Source organism: Bubalus bubalis, chromosome 6 (assembly GCF_019923935.1).
Source record: "Bubalus bubalis isolate 160015118507 breed Murrah chromosome 6, NDDB_SH_1, whole genome shotgun sequence".
Classification (NCBI taxonomy): Eukaryota; Metazoa; Chordata; class Mammalia; order Artiodactyla; family Bovidae; genus Bubalus; species Bubalus bubalis.
Window position 1 is genome coordinate 62,293,624 of NC_059162.1, and position 26,059 is coordinate 62,319,682.

Sequence of the window (26,059 nt, forward strand, 5' to 3'; positions counted from 1 at the left end):
GAAAATTTCATTATCTCCTGCCAGGGGCTATTATTCACCACAGTTCTGAGGAAGATTAAAAATGCAAAATCTACCGACTTGAACAAATACTCCAGCATTCACTAGAAAAGCTCAGTGTATCATGACAGAAACTAAAAATTAGTGTTTGCTGAAATTTGGAGTCACCCTCTAGAATTAGACCAATTCTTTATTGAGAATGTATGTGTAGTGTAGATTGCTCCAATAATTTCAATTTCTTAGTGGCATCTGTTATTTTTTAAATTCAATTATAAAATACGAGTAATAACAAGTCTCTTTCTTTCTTGGGATACCTTCTGGAGATGAAATAAATGCTTTCAAGGAACAAGGGTAACATGTGATGATATTCCTTTCCAAAGGGCCAAATGTAAACACCACATTCACAGGGGTACTTTGGAAGAGTTTAAACCACATCCAAATGGGGAATCTGCACTTTTCTAACTGGACAGAATGCCTACAGTTGATACTATAAACCCATCCCCTAATTAACAGACTAGAAATGATATTCATTCTTGAGTCTCAATTACCAAAAAATTATCATATGTCAAAAAGTAGATTTTATTATCTTCAAGCACACAAATAATTTTTAAAATTTACAAACATTACTAGAGAGGACAGAAAAATACAATGAAAATAAAGAAAAAAGGTCACTGTCAAGCTATACATTTTTATTGGAGGTGATTATATGCCTGGTACATAATAACAATTCAGTAGTTGCTTTTGAATGAATAATGATGAATGGTTAATCTGATTACTGCTGCTTGTAAATAAAGTTATTAGAAAATAAATATCAAACATGTAATTCTGCTTCAATCAGCTGTACTTGATTCTCAGAGAATTCTGTCAATTTGGATAGAGTTTTGTATCACAAAAGCCAATAATACAACACTAGGGAGACAGATCTAATTTAAAGGATGGAGGAAAAAGTACCTTTTATCTTCCAAATAACTTTTGCATGCACTAACAATTCCAAATGATCAAGGAATGCAGTACTCTAGGCACTGGGACCCTGTCTTTCTGAGTCCATACTTACTGTATATTTTCTACACACATAGCAGCTAACCTTAAAACATGAATAGTTAAGTTCCCAAATAAATTTTCTCAAACAAAGCAATCAAATAAAGTGAGGGGATAAAAAGAAGTTATGATCCAAAATATAAAATTACAACGATCCTCACAGATAAAAGAGGGAACTGAGTTGAACGTTAAATCAAGCCTTTTTTTTAAACTGTATAATGAAATGCTCTTTTATCACCTAAACTTCCATTCTGAACAGCTAAGGAAAGTGGGTCCTGCTTTCTTTAAATATTTATTAATGATGATTTGTGAGCCTAACTAATTGCTATATAAACATAACATCAGGAAGCTAAATGATGTGTAATTAATATGATAAAAAAGAGGTCTCCTAAAGTAATGTTCCCATTTGTCACATAACTATGTTCTCATAATTTATTTAATAATTTGTGTATTGTAGAAGATTTCTATCCATCATATAGTATTTAATTCTTTAGGCATGTTAGGATGTTACACTCATATATTGTGCTTTCTAAAGTGTTCTAAAATCCTTGAAATGAAACTGAATTATTGAAATGAAGTTGCTACCCTAATTTCTAGGAAAATATATTTGAATACTGATACATGCATGGACACATAATTTGGAAAAATAATATATAATTTTATTGCATTCCTTTTCCTATATACTGGTATTTTCAAAAAATTGAAATATAGTCCTAATTTTTTAAAAATTGTGACTGTGATTTAATCTTTGCAATTGTATTTGAAAAAAACATATAGAAAAAGTCAATTTATTATTTAAATAACTATATGCAAAACTACAAATTATTTTTCTGGCCTATCGATTTTAAATATAAACCTATTTGACTGAAAAAATGTATCATATGTAACAAATATGTAATAATAGAAAATGAAAAAAAAAAGTATCAGGTAACCTACAGAAAATCAACAAAAGCTTGATATAAAATCCTGTGTAGGCTTTTATCCAGAAGGTTGTCATTCTAGTTTTTACTGTGTTGAAAACAGGGATAACATGAAACTGATACCTTCCATAATCATTCTGTATTAGGAATTAAAACCACAAAGTATGCATTCTTTAATATTTATAGTTAAATTTGCATCTCCGAAACTCAAAAACAACCCCTCAAAAATTCCACATTAATTACTAAAATAAGGTTTTTGAAATGGCAATGCTGATTTTCTAAAAACAACTCTCTATGTTTTAGGAACCTTTGAAATTCCTTGCAGTTTTTACTGGACCTTGGGGTCAGTTTAATGCAAATTAGGCTGGACTCAGAGCCTTATTAATCCAGTATAAAATCTCTTGTTTGTTGAAATGCATATTCAACAAAAATGCACTTGCTTTTAATAGCAAAATAAGAAATATTTATTTACAAAGCATGCCACTGAGACTGGTTCATTCACAGGGTCATCAGGTCTAACTACTTAATGAAAAGAACAAGATAATTTAAGTGAGGATAAAAACTATAAATATTTGAAGTACTTTAAAAATACTGCTTCTGAGTCCAAATTTTCAAGACCTCTGCTTTTAATAATTCAAAAAATTATGACCTGTATCAATTAAGAACAATTATTTATAAAAATGTTAACCTACTATAGTTTGTACTTGCAGAAGCTATCACATTTTTTTAACAAGGGAAATGGGAAATCACTATGGGATGACCTAGTTAGATTAAATTAGCAAGAAACTTGTTACCAGACCATATAAAAGACACAGCATAATAAGACATGACCTTGCAGAGCCTTGGAGCCAATCTATGATGTTTTTCCTTTCTATAACCCTTGCTAATTATCTGCAAAGTTACAGACCCTTTTGTCATGGGTTATTTTTCCTCAAATTGTGAGGGGATTTTTGGTTCCTAAATATTTAATTAGTCTTGTTATGATATGAGAATTGTTGTATATTTCAAGCATTTTGATTTTCATACTCTATTCCTTCTAATTATCCTCAGATTTAGACTGGTCATCCAAAATCTTTGCCTTCTGTAATTATTTACTTCTTAAAGATCATTCCGTGAAGAAATATTTTCACCCTTATGGCTCTTCTTTTCCACAAATGGCTTTTCTGGTCTGTTAATTGCCCGCTCAGAGGATTAGAGTTTGAAATAATGCAAAAGAACATGCAACTAAAAGGAGTTTTAGAGGGCAAAATTGCGTAAACTAGATTTTTGTTGTTCCTATTTTAAATTCACCTTAAAGATAACACCCTTGGTTTAGATGTGATTTTGACAAAGAGGAAAATTATGCCATAAATATTTTTTTCTGCCTCCTAAGATGTTTCATGAGATGTCATTTATTCAGTATTATAAATCTCTGCATATAAAAGAAATTCATCTCTAGTCTAATTGACAGCTAATAAATTTCTTCTTTTACAGACCTCACTTTGATTACAGCACAGCAGCTAATGTTCACACAACTTCCTATGTAATCAAAATGAAAGCACAGAAACAAATTCATAAGACTTTTGGTGATGTGGCTTTAAAAAATCTACTATCTATGCAAAAGTAATGTCAAAAAATACAATTTTTGTTAAAGTATTTAAAATTGACTCAGGAAATTTTTTTTTGTTTTTTATTAAAATGACTACATTCTGTAAGTGCTCATTTTTTTTTTTTTAATCAAGAGGCAAGAAAGCACTGCTGTTCTTTACCCAAAATGAATTCTTTCAGTAAGAAATCTTTCACAACTTTTAGTACATTCTTTCCTCATCAAACTTGTTTTTCAGTTAAATGCACTTTTTATTACTTTTATTTTACAGTAATTTATTTTCCTCATGCAACTTATAAAGCTTATAAAAAGTATATAGAAATGTATTGTGTAAAAGGGGGATGAAAAAGCAAAAGTGAGCAGTATCTTAATAATATGAACTGAACTGATACATTAATGCTGGAGGACAGGGAAATACATTGTGTTAATGGTCAACAAAGGGATAACTCTCGGAAAACAAAATGCTATGCAATTATTCTGCAAGTCATGAATCTTTTTTATTAATTATGTGGTCTAACTTTGTGCCTGATAAAAAACATAATCTTGTTATCCTTATGTTATTCTAATTTAAAAAGATGCATCTGAACTGAATTCTCACAGAAAACACTGTCTATACACTTCTTGAGCTATTTTTCCTTTATGGAAGAACCATTTGAAGAATCTTTTCTCTGAGGGTAGAGCATTTTTTGAACTGAGGACACCAGACTAATAGTCTGAGCATCTCCTATATTCCAACTCACAGTGATGCACTTAATGCAAGCCAAAGAAGAAACATACATTTGCAAGAAGCATCTGCTAAGGAAGAGGAAGAAAAGGCTAGCACATCAACTATTCTGGCCAAACAGTATTCAATTCTTCCCCATTTACGCGAACCTGAAGTGATCTTTCTCTCCTTTCCCTATGGCAGTAACTGTCTATATAATTAATTTGGCAATTAATCATATTCTGCTTTGTGGCTCTATTCTATATTTTGTATAAAATTGTTATTTAACTCACCAGTATTTTCCATGTTTAAAATTAAGCTGTAAACTCCTTATGTTTTTGTTTATATTCTTTTTCAAATACCCCCAAAGAGTGTTAGGCACTTCATTGTATCAGTTCTCATACCATGAATGCCTTCAGCTGTTTCTAGGACCCTAGTCTTATCTCCTCAGTTAGATGTTGTTAGGCTTCTTTTAAATTCCTTGGAATGCCTAGTCCTATTTAGGGCAAAAAGTGCTCACTCAGTAACTACTTCCTAAATTGGAATTCTCATCCCTCTATGTTTTACTGAGGGTTTTTTAATTGAAGGAACAACTGAATATCTCCTGTTGGTACATACTAATGTCATTTACATTAATAAAAACTGCAGAAATTTTGTAGAGATGTTTACCTAAGTATTCTGTAAGACAAGAGATGAAAAACAATAAAAACAAAAGCCTGGAACCACAGATTCATGGGATACTCAGCAGTAGAGCAGGTGCAGAAGGCTAAAAACAATCTTTAATACCCATAATCTGAATATAAACAATCAAATTCATCAGAGAATTATAAAGAGGTGGATACTCTGTGGTTCATACACTCTCAAAATTAATGGAGTCTCACCTAACTGATAAATATATGGCAAATTTCACTGGCTTACTTCTGATAAATCAGAACTAATCTTTAATCATGACAAAATATTCATAATCTAATCCTTTTATCAAATTGACTATCACTGCAGGAGTCTCCTGTGTTTGCACAATTAAAAACCCCATGTTAGCTGTATATAATAAGGCATTACATTTGATGCAAATCCTTTTCTATTGAAAGAAGTGCCAAGCTGACAGCAGGAAGTAGCTGATAAGAAAGCAACAAGGCATTGCTGATGGCATTCTCGATAACCGAACACCTACCCATAAGCATTCAGTCTACAGTGTATTACCAAAAGTGCTCATTTTTTAAAAAAGCACAGATCAAGGCAAGTGCCCTCTGCTACATCTCAGTCACAAAGGCAAAAAATTACCTAAAATCAGATAGATAAATGATAGATACCTAAACTGATAGAAAGAAAGAAAGGATGGAAGGAAGGAAAAGATAATTTTATATCCACTGGTGGTTCCAGTACTAGAAACAGTAATACAAGACATTATCTGCTGCTATACCCCAGTTACAGAATTACCTACAATTTTGAAAGCACAGTTATACACTTATTATACCACATCCAAACAAAATCTAAGAAGCAGAAAATAAACATATGGATATGAAATTATGTTTTACCATTCTCTGTAAGTGAAACTTTGTTGTTCTCAGAGTCCATATGAAGGGCTTAAAACCCTAGTGCTATTTTTCTATATTACAGAGTTTAAAATTTTAAATATAATATTTTATGTAACTATTTAATTTTGAGAAATATATAAAGAACCCAATCTTTGAAAAATCCTTTCCTCTGTAGTCTAATTGCAAGAAGAGAATTTAGAATACCCCAAAGGAAGGAGAACATTAATAAGATGCGGTGTGAGAAAGTTTAAAAAAGTGAGGACAGAAGTTGTATAACTCCTTTAATAGACCTACTCAGTACTCCCTCAACATTTTCCTACCTCACTACATTGCACATCACTTTCCTTTCTCTATCAGTTTTTAGAAATCTACTGTGCTATCTGAGGTATCAGAGTGATTTCTGTATGTATCTCATCTTCTTTACAGATTACAATATCTTGGAAGGGGGAGCATATGCTTTAAGCATCTTTGAACCACATGGCTAGCACTGTGCTTTATTCTAAAATGTACTGACTTCAGAAACGCCAGTGTGTACACTTAAAAATATATATATTCTTACCAATTGTTCCCAAATATCTTAGCGTGTTTGACACATTAGTTTGCCCACCACACAACTCAGTAATTATTTGGAAGCATAAATCAATGAATGAAAGATAATTTTCAGAAGTGAAGCATAGTTCTATAACCATGTAAAACTCTGATTTACATGGTTTGCTTAAGTTTCTAACAGTTGAAGGCAGAAGGCTTCCATTCCATGTAACATTCCTAGCCTAAATTAGCTTCATATCAGTAACTAAGCTCAGTTCATCGTGAAAGCTCAGTTCATCATGAAAGCTCAGATTATCATGAAAGCTCAGATCATCATGACCTATAAAATGTTAGACTCAAGAGTTTTAAATACCACTAACACCATGTAAAGGCTTTGGGAGTACAGGGCTGTGTGCTGTGAAACAGCAACACTGCTCTTCTGAAAGCTACATGCCCTCTTAGGCCACAGATATAAACAGGGTAAGCATACTCAACAATGAATGACCAGGAAAACACCTTTATCACTGCAGATTAAAGATAAAATATCTACCTAATTATATTGTACACATTAAAATGAGGTGGATGAAACTGGAGCCTATTATACAGAGTGAGGTAAGCCAGAAAGAAAAATACCAATACAGTATACTAACGCATATATATGGAATTTAGAAAATGGTAATGATAACCCTGTATGCGAGACAGCAAAAGAGACACAGATATATAGAACAGTCTTTTGGACTCTGTGGGAGAGGGAAAGGGTGGGATGATTGGGAGAATGGCATTGAAACATGTATAATATCATGTAAGAAAGGAATTGCCAGTCCAGGTTCGACAGGATGCTTGGGGCTGGTGCACTGGGATGACCCAGAGGGATGGTACGGGGAGGGAGGTGGGAGGGGGGGCTCAGGATGGGGAACATGTGTATACCCGTGGCGGATTTATGTTGATGTATGGCAAAACCAATACAATACTGTAAAGTAATTAGCCTCCAATTAAAATAAATAAATTTAAATTAAAAAAAATAAAATCTACTGCTATTTTTGGATTTTAATGTCTTACAAAAAATACAGCTAAATACAAGATTATCTGTAAATCTGTATCTGAAGCTGCACATTTTATAGCCAGTTTTAGAATTATTTTTATTTACAAAAAGTAGTCTAATACTTAAAATAGTACATTCACACATAACACTACATATTTTGTTGGAAGTAATAGTTTATTAAATATACTTGATGTCATTATTATGAAAAAGAAACACTGGAAGATCTTGCTACTGCTCTTATCTTTGACCCTTTAGCTCTTCCATTTTAGCACCTTCATTACTGTCAAGATACCATTAGAATGTCTGCCCACTTTTACATCCCTACATCCTGGACAACAAAAAAATCTTCTGGGTTCAATCAGTAATACTTTCCTTTTGTATTCAACTAAAACGCAGAATAGCATCACATAGGTCAGAATATTATCTTTATTAAAAAAAAAGGACAAGATGACAAAAGATAAACTTTAGAATGTAAAATGTCATGTTTTAGACATGAATTGGGCATTTTTAAAATGTGGTTTAAACTGTTTTAGTTTTTAACTGTCAGACTTCTTTAATATCTGTAACCAATACCACTAATAGGACTTGTTTTTAATAATTACTATTACTACCTTTCTTAGGTTGGGTAACACGGGAAGCAAAATTTGAGCCACAGTCTCTGAGATGCTTATCATGTCCTTAGAACTATCAGTGAAGCCTTAAGTGAAGCAGGATTAGGTAGTCTGAGAAGTACAATTTGGCTGCAAATAAAGGCCTAGCAAATTCCTCAGGGTGGGAGCTCTGAGGTTGGGAGAGCTCTTCAGGAATGTGTTAAAATGCAGCAAAAATGAGGAGGCCAACCTTTGGCACTCTGGCATTCAGTGGACTTCCTCTAGGGAGAAGGATTTATATCCCTTTAGCCCATGGCAGTTCCTGGGCAGGGACTCACTTTGAGCCCCTCTGCAGGCAACTCCCTTGGCAGCTGAGGGGGAAAATGGCCTGGTCTGAAGCGGGAATCTAGGGGGCATACCATAATATCCACTGCAATGCTGTAACTGTAAAGAGTTTAATGGACTGTTTGCAAAAACAGTTCTTTTACTACCACTTCTCATTTTCATGGTTTTTATTGTATTTTATCTTCTTGTACACACTGACATGTCAATCCTGTTTACTAAGCGATATTCAATGGGTTTCCTATGGAGCAATGAACCTTAACAGGCAGTTTTTAATTGGCCCACATAGGAAACCACATTACTATTAATTCCACAGCTATAGCATAAAATAAAACCAATGCTTCTCAAACTCTAGAGCAATTACACCTCTCGGCTATTTGGCTAACTCTGCTTCATGATACCCAATGCAGTTAATTATATTTTTTGATGTTAACAGTCTCTGTCAGTCTCAAGCATAACTTCTCTTTGATGAATATTTAAATTATATTTGAATAAAAATAATCTTGGTTACATTTCATATTCAGTAATCATCACAGCTTAATAAAGGTCTACTTGTCAAGGGTTGAAAGAAACTGAAATGCACATATAAAGGTTCTAAACCAAAGCATCAGATAATATATTTGCAACGACCATAATCTATATCTCGACCCAACATACCTGATTATATACAGTTTTAAAAGGTATAGACTCACCCACACAATAACTTGCAGCTAGACTTCAAAAGTTACTTATAAACAGTCTTTCAGATTATATACACAGAATTCCATTAATTAACAATGATAACATCTTAGGACTGTGTCATAAAATAATTTAATGTGTGGAATAAAATGAGAAAATTTTTAAATGTGATAGAAAATTCAGAATTCATTCTCTTCCATCCTCTTGTTGTATTGTTTTGAAAAGTTCTGAGAGTAAAACTAAAAACAAACCTTGGATTTATCAAAAGATTTTTGATGATGTTATAGAAATCCACTGAAATCATTATTAATCATTTAATGATTACTATGAAATCATCATAATTTAAAAATTATGTTTTCTGTTACATAAAGGTTTTAATAGGGGTCGGAAGTGGGGGTGAAGGAAATTTCCGAAACTGGGAAACTGGACAGTGGAAAGAAAATATAAAAACAAAGCCCATTAGTATAATTTCTTGAGTGCTTGTTTAAACCTCATATAGCTTAAAAGTCCCTTAGTTTATATTATAATAGAAATGCTTCAAACCAAGCATTTAACAAAAAATGTAAAAATGTTAATGTTTTCCTATCTCAGCCCTTTTATTGAATGAATACATATTTTGCTATCTACTTAATTAAATTAATAAACTGATTTGTTAAAATTGTAACTTTTCAATTTCTCCTTTCAAACCCTAAATCTTTGGAATATAAAGGAGACAAAATAAAATACAATTAAAAAGAAAGAAATATCCTGAAATGCACACATTAACCTAAGACTGTATAGTGGAAAAGTGTGCCAATTTCTAGTAACACATTATAAATAAAAATAGGAGTGGATTCTAGTTTATATATAAGGTCTACATCTTATAAAACAGGGTTACCACTTTAAGAAAAAAATTACAAGTAGAAAATACAGTACCAAAGTGAATAATTATTTAGGAAAAAAAGGGAAAGCACAACAAACATCACTAATTTTTAAAAGCCTACAAGTATCACAGTAACAAACCACAGAAAACTAAAATAACATTTTAATAATTTAATTGCTTTCCATTCATTTAAAATACTTTCCTTAATATTTTTTTCACCAAATATCTCAAGAATGTCTCTTCACAATTTCATAGTATTACTTTCTATAATTTTTCTTTTCCATCTAAACTGCGGATCAAAATTTATTTTTCATTATTAATGGTTTGGATACATTAAGTAAACACCTACAATGTGCTCATATTCATTGAAATGCTAATAGTCTGTGCTCCACAAACACAGGTATTCTGATAGATTTTGTTTTATATGATAGTCATTAAAAAAAGAGAACAGTATGGTGCATTTATAATTGTACATACTACCTTTGATCTGTTCTCTATGTTCTGTATATAATCCAGGAAAAATATACAGAAAAGAACTTCAGTTTTGATTAGTTAGCAATAAGAACCAAATCTCCCGCTTGCAGTTTTACACATTTAATGACTAAAAGAATTTTATATTCTAGCTTTCGATTCCATACATTTTAAACATTATTCCTCTACCACCTGACATATATTACATGTCCCATAGGACACATTCAAATTGTAATATGATATCTGACCTTCCACCAAAGAGCCTCTTGATGAAAGTGAAAGAGGAGAGTGAAAAACTTGACTTAAAACTCAACATTCAGAAAACTAAGATCATGGCATCCAGTTCTATCACTTCATGACAAACAGATGGGGAAACAATGGAAACAGTGACAGACTTTATCTTTTTGGGCTCCAAAATCACTGTAGATGGTGACTGCAGCCATGAAATTAAGATGCTTGCTTCCTGGAAGAAAAGACATTACTTTACCGACAAAGGTCAGTCTAGTCAAAGCTTGGTTTTTCCAGTAGTCATGTATGGATGTGAGAGCTGGACTATATAGACAGCTGAGCGCCAAAGAACTTTTGAACTGTGGTGTTGGAGAAGACTCTTGAGAAGTCCCTTGGACTGCAAGGAGATCCAACCAGTCCATTCTGAAGGAGATCAGCCCTGGGATTTCTTTGGAAGGAATGATGCTAAAGCTGAAACTCCAGTACTTTGGCCACCTCATGCGAAGAGTTGACTCATTGGAAAAGACTCTGATGCTGGGAGGGATTGGGGGCAGGAGGAGAAGGGGACGACAGAGGATGAGAAGGCTGGATGGCATCACCGACTCGATAGACGGGAGTTTGAGTGAACTCTGGGAGTTGGTGATGGACAGGGAGGCCTGGCGTGCTGCGATTCATGGGGTCGTAAAGAATTGGACACGACTGAGCAGCTGAACTGAACTGAAGTGACATGCAAAGAATGTGTTCAATTAGATATATCAGTAACAGCTTTAATGGTTATTTACTGTACTAAGGTTCAAGAGTTTGTATTGTAACCTCCCAATCTTTGGACAAAGAGAGGTGTTTGTAATTCCATTTAGATGTCTTAAAACAAACTAAGCCAAGAGAGAAAGAATTAGCGCAAATCCATCACTCAACAGAAAATAACCTAAATACATCACATAGATGATGAGTTAGTAGTATTAATTTATTTTTCCCCACATGCATTTTATCTTAATGTAAAACGGTTGATAAACTTGACACCACAGATAAAAACACTTAGGATAAACAGCATAAAGGTAAGACTGCAGTTTCTCAGAAATGCAGGCTTAAACCCTATGAGAATGAATAGGTTCACTGAATAAATATACTAAGCAAGAGAAAGCCATGAAATTAAAAGACGCTTACTCCTTGGAAGGAAAGTTATGACCAACCTAGATAGCATATTCAAAAGCAGAGACATTACTTTGCCAACAAAGGTTCGTCTAGTCAAGGCTATGGTTTTTCCTGTGGTCATGTATAGATGTGAGAGTTGGACTGTGAAGAAGGCTGAGCACCGAAGAATTGATGCTTTGGAACTGTGGTGTTGGAGAAGACTCTTGAGAGTCCCCTGGACTGCAAGGAGATCCAACCAGTCCATTCTGAAGGAGATCAGCCCTGGGATTTCTTTGGAAGGAATGATGCTAAAGCTGAAACTACAGTACTTTGGCCACCTCATGCGAAGAGTTGACTCATTGGAAAAGACTCTGATGCTGGGAGGGATTGGGGGCAAGAGGAGAAGGGGACGACAGAGGATGAGATGGCTGGATGGCTTCACTGACTCGATGGACATGAGTCTGTGTGAACTCCGGTAGTTGGTGATGGACAGGGAGGCCTGGCGTGCTGCGATTCATGGGGTCGCAAAGAGTCGGACACCACTGAGCGACTGATCTGATCTGAAGCAAGAGAAGGGTACCCCTGACTAGCAAGTATGGATAATAATACAAAAATAAAATATGCCAACCCCTAAAATATTATAAAACATCGAATTAGATAAGGCAGATTTAGCTAATTTTTCCCACTAAAAATTAATATGAAAGGGATATAAATATCTTAGACAGGTTTTAAGTTTATCAATACCTATAAAGAGATCAGGGAACAAAGAAATAAAACCTCCTTCATATAGCTCTGCCTTGCACATAAAGTTTCTTTAAAAAGACTGAACCATCAGTATAAAATTGGAAAGGGTTTTATGTCAAGGAGAGCATGCCTACACTGAAATCTATAATCATGAAGTTAGCCAGAGAACACTTGTAGAACTGCAACTGGAATTTAATGAATTTTCTTGTTTAACTTCTGACAATCTTCTAACATCCATCAGTTGTCATACAAGGGTTTTGTGTGGAACTGTGTGTGCATTTAAGTATCTCCTTTCTTTAAATATTTTATACACAGTATCTGTTAGTATACTTGAAAATAATAGAAGTATATATACAAATCCTAGATAACAGAATTATTTTAAAATGATTATTAAATATTATTTAAAATCAATTTTCATGCAACTAGGATATTAATGAGGTTCCAGGTATAGATAGATACTTTGAGGTTTTAGCCTCTGAGATGAATAATTCAACCTTTTTCAAGGTTCACAAAGTAAAAAGAGGGTATCATATTGCCCATTTCTTCCCAAAGATATTTTAAAAATAAGTGAGGAGAATATATGTGCTACAAATGTGAATGAGTGCTTTGACTACAATGACAGTTGACTTTTCAGTGTGAAATGAGAGAACTACAGTATGATGAGTCCCAAATTTCTCAGCAGTTCCAACAATCTGTTATTCAATAACTCTCTTAAAATAGAAGCAATGGGCTACGTTTTTTCCTTCATAAAAAGGGTCCCTAGTTGTCTGTCCTGCTTCATAGCAAGAAGAGAGGTGAAAAAGTCAATGTGCGCATTTTTTCAGTCTCATTCTATGACCTACTATAACTAAAGAATCATGGAACAGAAAACAAAAAAGTAATGCACATATATATAAAATGACACCTTTTATCAAATGCACATGCACACAAGAAATCATCACCGTTTGAATTGCTATTGTATTAACAATGTTAAAATGCAATTATCATATTTAAAGATAATAGGTTGGGGCATTGAAAAGTTTAAAAGAAGAAAATTCAAGGATACAGAAGTTATTGAAAGGAGTACAGGATGGGAATACATTAATCTGGTCCCTACTCATCAAGCTTACTTTCATCATCCCAAACTTTTTAGACAAGATCTAGGCTCTGAAATCAGTTTTGTCTCTTACTTAATTTATTAAATTGTTCCCATGTTCAAAAAGTTAGACTTTTTTCCCTTAAGTTAAGAATCTCTGAACTGTACTCCTACTTCATTAATCTAGTGTTTATTCCTTTCTTGGATGCCTGTGACTGTAGAGTAGTACCTAATTCTTCTGGTCTATGCAAGGCTGAATGCTGCTTTGCCGATTTCCATGCTGAAACTCTCCTATCCTGAAAATCCTAATATGTTCTTTTATTTAAGTAGAATAAAATTCTTCAGCATCAACAGGGGAAAAAATGAATCTCTCTTACACTTTAGTGCTGTCTTGTGGCTTAGATGGTAAAGCGTCTACCTGCAATGCAGGAGACCCAGATTCGATCCCTGCGTCGGGAAGATCCCCTAGAGAAGGAAATGGCAACCCACTCCAGTGCTCTTACCTGAAAAACTCCATGGACTGTCACCTGAGGAGCCTGGTAGGCAACAGTCCATGGAGTCACGAAGAGTTGGACACAACTGAGCGACTTCACTTCACTTCACTATGAGACATTACCCTCCTGTTCTCATTCTGGTTTCCTAGATGGTATCTTTACCTTTTCCCCTTAAGTGTAGGGGTTCTCTAGGGCTTTTGCACATACCAACTGCATAACCTCTGTACTGTCATCTATTCAGCTAAAACTACCAACCTTACATTTATGTTTGCTTCATATGTATGTTCTTCTTTCAACACTCTTTTGAGTGCCAGATCTGTATTAACAATGGATCGCTTAACTACTTATTTATATTCCACCAGGTTTCCCAACTTAGAGGAATTTAAATTGGTAGTTTAACAACCAAAAATATAATCAATTTTATTTAATAAGAAACCTACTGAAGTTGTTCTATGAGATTCTATCCAGTTGGTATCCATAAGTGGGCTTAAAAAAATTGGCTAAAATCTTAAAAAGAATCAGGCTAGTTCCCTAAGCCTAGGGCACTATTTTACTTTCCTTGGGTAATTTCCACACAAACAAAAGGACTTATCTTGGAATCAGTTACCCAAAATATACCTTTCCCACCACAGGGAAAAACTGAGGAATATTTTTACCATATTCTCAAGGGCGGTACAGATGACTTTTAGAACCTCTCTGCAATGAGAAGGGTACACTGATGTACATCTAATAGTATGAGTTCAGATTCTGAAAAACTGAACCTACCTATGCCCATCTGGAGAAGGCAATGGCACCCCACTCCAGTACTCTGGCCTGGAAAATCCCATGGACGGAGGAGCCTGGTAGGCTGCAGTCCATGAGGTCGCTAAGAGTCAGACATGACTGAACGACTTCACTTTCACTTTTCACTTTCATACATTGGAGAAGAAAATGGCAACACACTCCAGTGTTCTTGCCTGGAGAATCCCAGGGACAAGGGAGCCTGGTGGGCTGCCGTCTATGGGGTAGCACAGAGTTGGACACGACTGAAGCAACTTAGCAGCAGCAGCAGCATGCCCATTAACCCAATATTTATTGTTTTTTTTAAATGCAGTAAACATTTACATGCTTTCTCACTTTCCGATCTCTTGACCAGAGTGCTAAAACAAACGTTAAGGGCAACTGCAAACCATAATCTAAGGCAACAGACTACCTGGATGAGAACTGGCAAATTCTTAGAGTGAAGAAATGAACAGAGACAGTTATAAAAAAATTAACAAAAGAGTAACTTAGAAACAAATTTAGCACATCGCTTTAACTAGATTGTACCCAATGCTACAAACAAACACTATTTTTAGCAAAATTCTAATTTACTTATTCACCAAATGCTTTCGAGTATTTGATGAGTAGCAAGAGGGTTTTTGTTTTATTTGCCTTAATGAATTCAAAGTGTTGAAACTATTTCATATTTAAGTGAACTCACAACAATTATCTTCACAGTGCTAAAATTATCTCTAATGGTGATTATTTTATAGAGTATTAAAACACTTATCATTTAAGAAAGAGTTTTATTTCTTACTTTTCAGGATAAGCCATTCAATATACTTAAAAGATAACAGAATTAGTTACTAAAAAAGCCTTGGTTGCATAGTTTTAAATAAGCAGGAAATATAAAATGGAGAATAAATAACAATTATTAATACTTTTACCACAAAGAATTACAAGTGTATTTATTTAGTTGACTCTTAACTGGTGAAGTGATGACAGTGAGGAAGGCAGGTAGGAAAGCCTTGAAGTAAAATATAAACATATTTACATGGCATTGAAATTCCTGTGTTATCTATTATTATATGCAAAAAGTGGGGAGTTTCAAATACAATAGAAAAAAAAAATCTTTCCAAAAAGGAATTTCCTACATTAAAGAAAAAAAGTCTGATTTTAAAAATTATTAACATATCTTTTGATGATTATAAGTGGAAAATTTTTGCCAAATTATTAGGATTTGGTGAAAAAGCTCTTACTTTATTTGTAAATACTGAAAGAATATCTTTAAAAAGGGACAAGTATTCTACATAGTCAATACTTATTCTGTAATATTTCAGTTGCAAAAATATTGTCTACCTATTTTTCTCACAGTTATTGAAACTATGTAACAATCAGATATGGTAGACTTCCTTTAGGGTTTTTAATCTAACATACACAGAATGGAGTACAGATAAATTATCACTGTGAAACTCATTATTTAAGTCATCTTAACACTGTATTCCTTGTCAATAAAATGTTAACATTTTAATCGTCACTGTGTTGATTACATAGTTATAAAGCCACTAATTGGAGAAGGCAATGGCAACCCACTCCAGTACTCTTGCCTGGAAAGTCCCATAGAAGGAGGAGCCTAGTAGGCTGCAGTCCATGGGGTCGTGAAGAGTCGGACATGACTGCGCGACTTCACTTTCACTTTTCACTTTCATGCATTGGAGAAGGAAATGGCAACCCACTCCAGTGTTCTTGCCTGGAGAATCCCAGGGATGGGGAGCCTGGTGGGCTGCCGTCTATGGGGTCGCACAGAGTCGGACACGACTGAAGCGACTTAGCAGCAGCAGCAGCAAAGCCACAAATATAATAAAACAAATTAAAAATAGAGTTTCTATAGGCAGTGTTAGAACTCTTTATTTTCACTAATATACCATAAATTGATTAGAAATTTTCCTAACAAGGAGACAGCAGTACCCTTTCACAGGATTTAAATATGCACAAATTTTAGTTTCATTAAAATGTGTCATCAGGGTTTCCCTGGTGGCTTAGTGGTAAACAATTTGCCTGCTAATGCAGGAGACATGGGTTCGATCTCTGTTCCAGGGAGATTCCACAGGCCATGGGGCAACTAAATCCATGTGCCACAACTACTGAGCCCATGCTCTAGAGCCTGTTCTCTGCAACAAGAGCAGCCACTGAAATGAGAGGCCCATGCACTGCAACTAAAGAGTAGCTCCTGCTTGCCACAACCAGAGAAAAAAGTTCAACCAGCAACAAAGACCCAGCTCAGTGAAAATTTAAAAAAAAAAAAAAAAAAAAGTACTGTAAAAAAGTAGCCCTGCTTTTATAATATAATAAAACAATGAAAATTACTTGCTATCTTATTTTGTACATTTACTATAACATGTCATTATATTTATATTTAGAAGTAGGATAAGGCTTATGTGTTGTGATAGATACTCAACCATGTATTTAAATGTATAAACTCATAAACAAAAGTTACCTACAATGTACAATTCCTCAGAGCCAGGTCTTTCAGATTCTCTTTGTACTAACTCCCACTGCTTTTTGCCTGCCAGGCTAATAAAAACATGTAATTATACATAATCATTTTTCACTTCCTATTTCTCTCTGGCATAATTTTAGATGTTCATCTCATATCACTACCACTGAACAGTAGAATCAACATGTAAATGTCCACCTAATATAGGCGGTTCCCAATTTTTGAAATGCTATGTGCAAATTGTTCTATTACTATCTTATTGGAGCACAGAATTCATTCCTCCAAAGAAGGTAAATTATGTTTTGCAGTTTGTTTCACAAGCTAGATTTCAAATCTAACATAGTCTATAAAGGACTTTTGTGCAAAAAAAAAAGCAACATTTATGCAGTGCCATTTCTGCAAATAAGATTTTACCTTTTTTTAATAACTACTGTTTTCAAACTAATAATAAAAACATTTTGATGGAAATCTTTCAGAAGTATTATATATTCTCTTGTTTATTAAAAATATCTTGATCAGTATCAACATTAACAAAAAAACCTACTTACTAAAATGTGCTATCAATAAAAATATGTTAATATGTATTCTGTATGAAATTAGAGATTTTACAACAATTTGTACCCATATTCTTAGGGACTGGATTTTTTAAAAAATAGTTTTTCCGTTATTTCCTTCATTGCTCTTATCACATTTGGATGTTTTCATTGTGCCTACACTGATCAGACCCCAAAAATCTACTGTTCTACTTTAAGATAGACTATGACAACCTACTTCAGTACTCTTGTCTGGAAAATCCCATGGGCGGAGGAGCCTAGTAGGCTGCAGTCTATGGGATCGCTCGAGTTCAGACACAACTGAGTGACTCCACTTTCACTTTTCACTTTCATGCATTGGAGAAGGAAATGGAAACATACTCCAGTGTTCTTGCCTGGAGAAGCCCAGGGATGGGGGAGCCTGGTGGGCTGCCGTCTATGGGGTCACACAGAGTCGGACATGACTGAGGCGACTTAGCACAGCAGCAGCAGCAGCAGCATATAAGCTATAAAACTGGACAAAAGATTGTTTTCAGTGGAGGAAGAGTCAGGAGGAGAGAGTGAAGGCTTTGAACAGAAAGATAAAGGGCTTTCCTAGTATTTTTTCTTAAAAAATCCAAAATCAATAATGTATAATAAACTCTGTCAAACTTGTTTTCCGCCAGTTTTTATGTTCTGCTGCTGCTGCTAAGTCACTTCAGTCGTATCTGACTCTGTGCAACCCCATAGACGGCAGCCCACCAGGCTCCCCTGTCCCTGGGATTTTCCAGGCAAGAGCACTGAAGTGGGTTGCCATTTCCTTCTCCAATGCATAAGAGTGAAAGTGAAAGTGAAGTTGCTCAGTCGTGTCCGACTCCTAGAGACCCCATGGACTGCAGCCCATCAGGCTCCTCTGTCCATGGGGTTTGCCAGGCAAGAGCACTGGAGTGGGTTGCCATTGCCTTCTCCTTTTATGTTCTAAATAACAGGAAATGCTGGATATTACTGTCTTAGTTCAATCATAACTAAATCTTCTTTTAATATCTTACATATAAGAAAACTCTAATTAAGATGCCACGAGTACTAAACAAAACAAAAAAAGATGCCAAGAATTAGGTAATCTGTGTTACGGCAGAGAAAGTCCATAAACATTGGCAGCAGTTTTTCATATTCCATTTACTTGTAGGAAGGTAACTCTCCAGTTAAGAGATACCATTCATATGTTTTATAGTTTATAATACTTTCCAGTACATCAATCTTAAAACACAAAATTAACCAATTGTATATTACCCAAATGTCTTTCTGTCTTCTTTCCTTCTCTTTTTCCATCTATCTTCCTTCCTTCCTTCTTTCCATTCTCTCTCTATCTCTATCTATTTTCTCTCTTGGCTTTCCTGGTGGCCCAGTCAGTATAGAATCCACCTGCAACATACAAGACCCAGGTTCAATCCATGGGTCAGGAAGATCTCCTGAAGAAGGAAATGGCTACCCACTCCCGTATTCTTGCCTGGGACAGAGGGGCTTAGCAGGCTATAGTCCATGGAGTCACAAAGAGCCAGATAAGACCTGACGACTAAACTATCACCATTTTCTATCTATCTGTCTATCAATCAAGAGAGAGAGAGAGAATGAGCACTACTGAGTTTTCTTAGCTTTCATAATGTGTTGTTTTTATCTTGTTTGCTTTTTTTAAAACTGAGCATTAATACAAGTCATCGGTTGAGAGGAAATATTTGCAAAAGACATATGTAATAAAGGATTCTTATCCAAAATATATTTATTAAAAAAAAACTCTTAAAGGGAATTCTCTGCTGGTCCAGCGGTTGGCACTCCATGCTTCCATAGCAGAATGCATGGATTCGATTCCTGGTTGGGGAACTGTGGTCCTGCAGGCCTTGCAGCACAGCCAAAAAAAATTAAAAGTAAAAATAAAAAATCTCTTAAAGCTAAACAATAAGAAAACAACCCAATTAAAAAAGTGGAAAGGACCAGAACAGACACTTCACTAATAAACATAAATAAATGGCGAGTATGTATATTCAGAGATGTTCAACATGATATGTCATTGCATGCATATGTGCTAAGTGGCTTCAGTTATGTCTGACTCTTTGCGAGCCCATGGACTACAGCCTGCCAGGCTCATCTGTCCATGGAATATCAGGCAAGAATACTAAGAGTGAGTTGCCATTTCTTCCTCCAGATTATCTTCCTGACCCAGGCATAGAACCTATGTCTCCTGTGTCTCCAACATTGGCAGGTGTATTCTTTACTGCTGAGCCACCTGGGAAGCACTCACTGCATGCAAAACATTAACAACAATAAGTGTTGGTGAAGCTACGGCGCACCCTTCATTCATTGTCAACGGGAATGAAAAACGGTACAGCGACTTTAAAAGACATTTTGGCAGTTTCTTACAAAACTAAATACACTCCTACCATAAGACCCAACAAATGATGCTTCTTGGTACTTGCCCAAATGAACAGAAAACTTATGTCCACACAAAAACCTGAACAGATGTTCATAGAAGCTTTATTCCTAATTGCCAAAACTTGGAAGCAATCAACAAGTCCTTCAGTAAGTGAATGGATAAACGGAGTACATCCAGACTATGGAATATTATTTAACACTTTAAAAAAATGAGCTTTTAAGCCATGAAAAGACATGGAGCAAACTTAAGTGCATATTACTATGTGAAAGAAACCAATCTGAAAAGGTTACATACTGCATGATTCCAACTATATATACGACATTCTAGAAGAGGCAAAACTTTAAGAAAATAGTAAGATCAGAGGTTGCTAGGGGCAGATGGAGGGAGGAATGAGTAGATGGGACACAGGATTTTTAGATCAAAATGTTCTGTATGATATTATAGTGGTAGATAAGGGTCACTATAAATTTTTCAAAACCCACAGAATGTACAACAGCAAGAGTGAACCCTAATGCAAACGGAGGATTTGGGGTGATAATGATGTGTCAATGTGAGCTCATCTATTGTAACAAATGTAACACTGTGGTAAGGGATGTCGGGATGTAAATGGTTAAGGAAGTTGCACATGTGTGCAAATGGAATATGATAATTCTGTGTACCTTCTGCTAATTTTTGCTGAAAAATGAAGTTTACTCATTAAAAAAATTAAGCAGCAATTACTGCTAAAGATCGAGACACTGAAACATTCTTGATATTATAAAATATTTCAAAATTTTGAAGTCTTAAAAAACAAGACTATATTTTGATTACTCTTTATTGTATGATATATAAAAATGTATAATAATTGAGTCTATGTCATTATCTATGTCGATGTATAAATATGTCAATCTATATAATATGGAAATCAACATTAGTAGGGAAACCCTAACTCAGTTTAATGAATAGGCTGAGATATGGACAGTATCCATCCAGTATGGAATTATGATAACACTTTCACTAATTTGGATGTTGTAGCTAAAATTGGATATTAACACATGAACGTTTACCTTTGAGTCATAATTTTGAAGGCATCTGGGAGGTAGCAGTCTGTATTCTCCATCTGAAATGGGTCAGCATCACAAATCTTGTCATCTGTCCGACCATAATTAGCACTCTCAATCATTATAACATCACTGCCTGGACATCGCAGATCTATAGAATAACCTTCACAGGATAATTCTCGACGAACTAACCCAAATGGTAAAGCTGCTCTGCTGAAACCTTAAAAAAGAAAAAAAAAGTTAAAATGAACTAATGTATGAAGTATATTATTTTAATAAATTATATTCAAGAAATATTAGTCACATCTATATCTGAGAGGTATCAAAGTATGTTTTTCAAACCATCCATTCATACATTAATTAATTAATTGCTGGGATCTTAACTATGAATCAGCAATTTATTACTAGATTTTTAAAATATATCTTTAGCTAGAGTATTCATTTTATAAGAATTTTAAATTACTTTAATAAAGTATTTTCTTATTAGCCTAGTCACATTTGGAAACTAAGTGGCTCTTTCTGAGTAAATCCAAAGAAAAACAACACATTTGATCAATCAATTTAAAAAGAATGACAAGATTAACAAATACAGAATGCAATATTTAATAAAGGAACACAGATTTATAAATGAAATCAAAGCTGTGTTACAAAGGACAATGGTGTATATTATGTTGCTAATGTACACATATTAATTGCTGTTATGTTGATTATCTTAAAATACATTTGTCTTCAGTTCAGTTCAGTCACTCAGTCATGTCTAACTCTTTGCGACCCCATGAACTGCAGCACGCCAGGCCTCCCTGTCCATCACGAACTCCTGGAGTTAACCCAAACTCATGTCCATTGAGTCCGTGATGCCATCTAACCACCTCATTCTCTGTCGTTCCCTTCTCCTCCTGCCTTCAAACTTTCCCAACATCAGGGTCTTTTCAGGTGAGTCAGCTCTTTGCATCAGGTGGCCAAAGTCTTCCATTTAAGAACACATTTTAATCATTCTTCAGTTCACACCAAAAACTTCTGCTAAGCTGCTAAGTCACTTCAGTCGTGTCTGACTCTGTGCGACCCCATAGACGGCAGCCCAGCAGGCTCCCCCATCCCTGGGATTCTCCAGGCAAGAACACTGGAGTGGGTTGCCATTTCCTTCTCCAATGCATGAAAGTGAAAAGTAAAAGTGAAGTCGCTCAGTCATGTCTGACCCTCAGCGACCCCATGGACTGCAGCCTACCAGGCTCCTCCATCCATGGGATTTTCCAGGCAAGAGTACTGGAGTGGGGTGCCATAACTTCTACATTGACCCAATTTCTTATTTCAGTTCTCTAACTTGTTGCCATCTATAGCATTCCTGTTATAAAAGATAAGCATTAATTTTAGTATTTTTTCTTATCTCTATAAATTATTTTACATCACATAAGCCTTCCCTCACATCCCTTTTTACTAGAAAAAAAATTAAAATGATATTAAGAAGTAAAGTGTTCCAAAACATAAACCTTCAAGTTGAAAAACTAGGTTCTGCCCAGGTCAATCCAATTCAAAAATCTGTTCGCTTTAACTACTGTACAACACCTCTCACTAAATGAACAAAACTAAGTGTCCTGGATAAACAAACATGCATCTTCTTTCTAAGATGCAAATAATCCTGCAAAAGGATTACTGGGTCACACGTTGGTATCATTTAGGAAATGAGCAATTCTGAAACCTGACTGAGTTCTCAGTTCTAATGAGAAAACAAAATGTAATTGAAATGGAGAGACATGAAAAGGACACAGTTTAGAGCACAAAAGTCTTCAGAGGATTGAGGCAAACATCAACCTTGGTAGGTTTTTACTAAGAAGATTTATGGTCTTATGACACTTCGCCTTAAATCTTAAGTGTTCTCTTTCCTAAAGTCTTGCTCAAAATCAGGTGGGAGAGCAAGAATTTAGGAAAGCGAACACTTATGATTTAAGACAATGAACATCATAGTATTCAATACTATGAAGAAGCTGACAGAAGCTGACACTTATTTGTGTGACGAAAAATGCTGTGTGAAAATTCAAACAAGTGACATCATATAAAATTTGGGAGCAGAGCATATTTTAAAAGCAGAGATGATTTGTAATTGTAATTCCTGTAGATCATATTTTTAGAGAATATTACAAATGAGAACGTGTTATTTTAAGAACGTGTTATTCTGGCTTGGAGTCAAAATTCATAAGTTGTAGTATTTGTCAAAAATATAGAACTCATTCTGAAGCACTGTGGTTCAGCTTTAATTTTTGTTGATGATAGTTTGCAGGATTATAGTCATGATTCTAAGTGAATTTTATTCTGCTTTTGAAAGATATTTGAAAAATGGCAGAAGTCTGGCTGTTAGTTCAGATAAAAGATTTTTAAGCCTTAATATTAGTCATCCAAAAAGGTAAAGTATGAAAAAGAAAAGGAAAAAAATTGAAAGATGTAAACAATTTACTAATGTAGATTTCCAATACAGAGTCTTCTGAAAAAAAAAGATAATGGTACTTATACTTTCACTGCATAGAACGGAATGAATTCTTCATGGTGAATCTTGATTTATTTAATACTACAATGTTAATTGTCCTAAATCGTTAAGTGTTCTCTTTCCTAAAATCTTGCTCAAAAACAGGTGAACAATGATTTAAGACATCATAATATTAAATACTTGTTATTTAGTTACTTGTTATTAAAATAGTATTAACGTAACATGTTATTAATATTATAGTATTAAACACTTTTTATTCATAGTATTAAATACTTTTTACCACATGGTGCTGCTTTACGTTCATTTTTAATGTATGTCTTCCTTGCTAGACTGTGATGATAGTTATAATTCCAGTGCCTAGATTGGTACATGATACATAATTCCAATAAATTCTGTCAAAACAAATTGCTAAACTTAACAACTAGTATTTGTCTAAAACAATATAAATTACAATGTGTTTTCTATTTTTTAAATTACAGTGTGTAATCTATTTTCTTTGGCAGTGAAAACAGAATGTGCATTGAGAAAAAATAAACTATAATCAATAAAATTATCTGTATCCTCAAAACAAGAAAAATATTTAAATTCTGCCAATTTATTATTTTCTAGGTACTACTGGGGTTCATTAGTATTTCTCAAAAGAGAGATGTCTATGAAGATTATCTTATTTAACTTGATTTAAATCCTATGGATAAACACTTATATTCATAAAAAACAAATCTGAAGAAATATATTTAGTGGCTAACATTTATATAGCAATTACAATGTTTAGATACTGCCCTAAATGTTTTTTATGGATCACCCTTTTTTATGCTCACCAACATCATCAACAATTACAACAATAAAAGAAATGGAGTAGTTACTATAATAATACCAATTTACAGAGTATGAAACTAAGGCATCAAATAGGAGGCCATTCAAGGTTTCAAGGATTTACTGTGAGTTAGATTTTAACACAGGTGAGGTTCTCAGAGTCCAGAGCCCATGCTCTTAGTAACAGCCATGAACAGAAAGGGATTCTGTGACTTTTCAAGCCTCCATGTCGATAATATAAACAAGATTTATTTTATAATTTTTCATACCATCTGAAATTCATCAAAAATGTTAGTGAACTGACAGGAAACAATTATTTTAAAGGTTCACACAACATATAGATAATGATGAAAACTATATTTATGGAAATGCAGTGATGTGTGCCATAAACTTATCAAGAGAGCAAAATCTACATTGCTCAAGTATAGACATATATATAGTTCAGTTCAGTTCAGTTCAGTCACTCAGGTGTGTCTGAGTAGGCGACACCATCGACTGCAGCACGCCAGGCTTCCCTGTCCATCGCCAACACCCAGGGCCTGCTCAAACTCATGTCCATTGAGTCTGTGATGGCATCCAACCTTCTCATCTCCATTGCCCCTTCTCCTCCACCTTCAATCTTTCCCAGCATCAGGGTCTTTTCAAATGAGTCAGCTCTCCACATCAGGTGGCCAAAGTATTAAGAGTTTCAGCTTCAACATCAGTCCTTCCAATGAATATTCAGGACTGATTTCCTTTAGGATGGACTGGTTGGATCTCCGTGCAATTCAAGGGACTGTCAAGAGTCTTCTCCAACATCACAGTTCAAAAGCATCAATCCTTTGGCACTCAGCTTTCTTTATAGTCCAACTGTCATATTCATACATGACTACTGGAACCAGTGTCTGGGTCAGACTTGTGAACCTGGCTGAGTCATTTTATTTTTATGAGTTTTAATTTCTTTTTCTGAAGAATGAAAGTCATTTCAAAGTCCTATCAAATTTCACCAATCTATGATTCAAAACAAGCAAACACCTTTTAATCAAGTATACATGCTAATGTATAAATTTGTTGCTCATAAACATATATGAGAATGTTAGCTAGGATGGACAATGGCAAATAATGTAGATTGTATGTACTGCCATGAAAACTCTCAAAAGCTCCTGAGATGAATTAGCCAAGGTAGCTCAAATGCTAAAGAATCTGCCTGCAATGTGGGAAGACACAGGTTCAATCCCTGGGTTGGGAAGATCCCCTGGAGAAGGAAATGACAACCCACTCCAGTATTCTTGCCTGGAGAATTCCATGTACATAGGAGCCTGGCTGGCCCCAGTCCATGGAGTCACAAAGAGTCAGACATGAACGTGCAACTAACACACATACACACATAAACCACAAGCAGAGATCTTTCTGGATTAACTATTTTAATCAAAAATTTATTGGAAGAGAGAAAATAAACATGGCCAATTATGAAATGAAAAGAAAAATGTACATAAATTTTTTGGGGGGTTCCTAAATTTTATTCAGGAACTCATAAAAATATTCCAGATAAATGAGTGTTAATTCTCATCTTCCTCCTCTAAATAATCTAAAAAGTAATGCAAATT

General features: G+C 34.7%; 1 protein-coding gene across 14 annotated transcripts in view; it reads right to left on the reverse strand.

Moving 5' to 3' along the window:
* ADGRL2 (adhesion G protein-coupled receptor L2) overlaps positions 1-26,059 on the reverse strand; it is a 302,557-nt gene that overhangs the window by 65,487 nt on the left and 211,011 nt on the right. For all 14 annotated transcript variants that reach the window (XM_044944794.2, XM_044944795.2, XM_044944790.2 and 11 more), the window contains one exon: positions 21,188-21,401. In XM_044944794.2, coding sequence (XP_044800729.1) covers positions 21,188-21,401 — 214 coding nt within the window. The remainder of the gene's footprint in view (positions 1-21,187; positions 21,402-26,059) is intronic.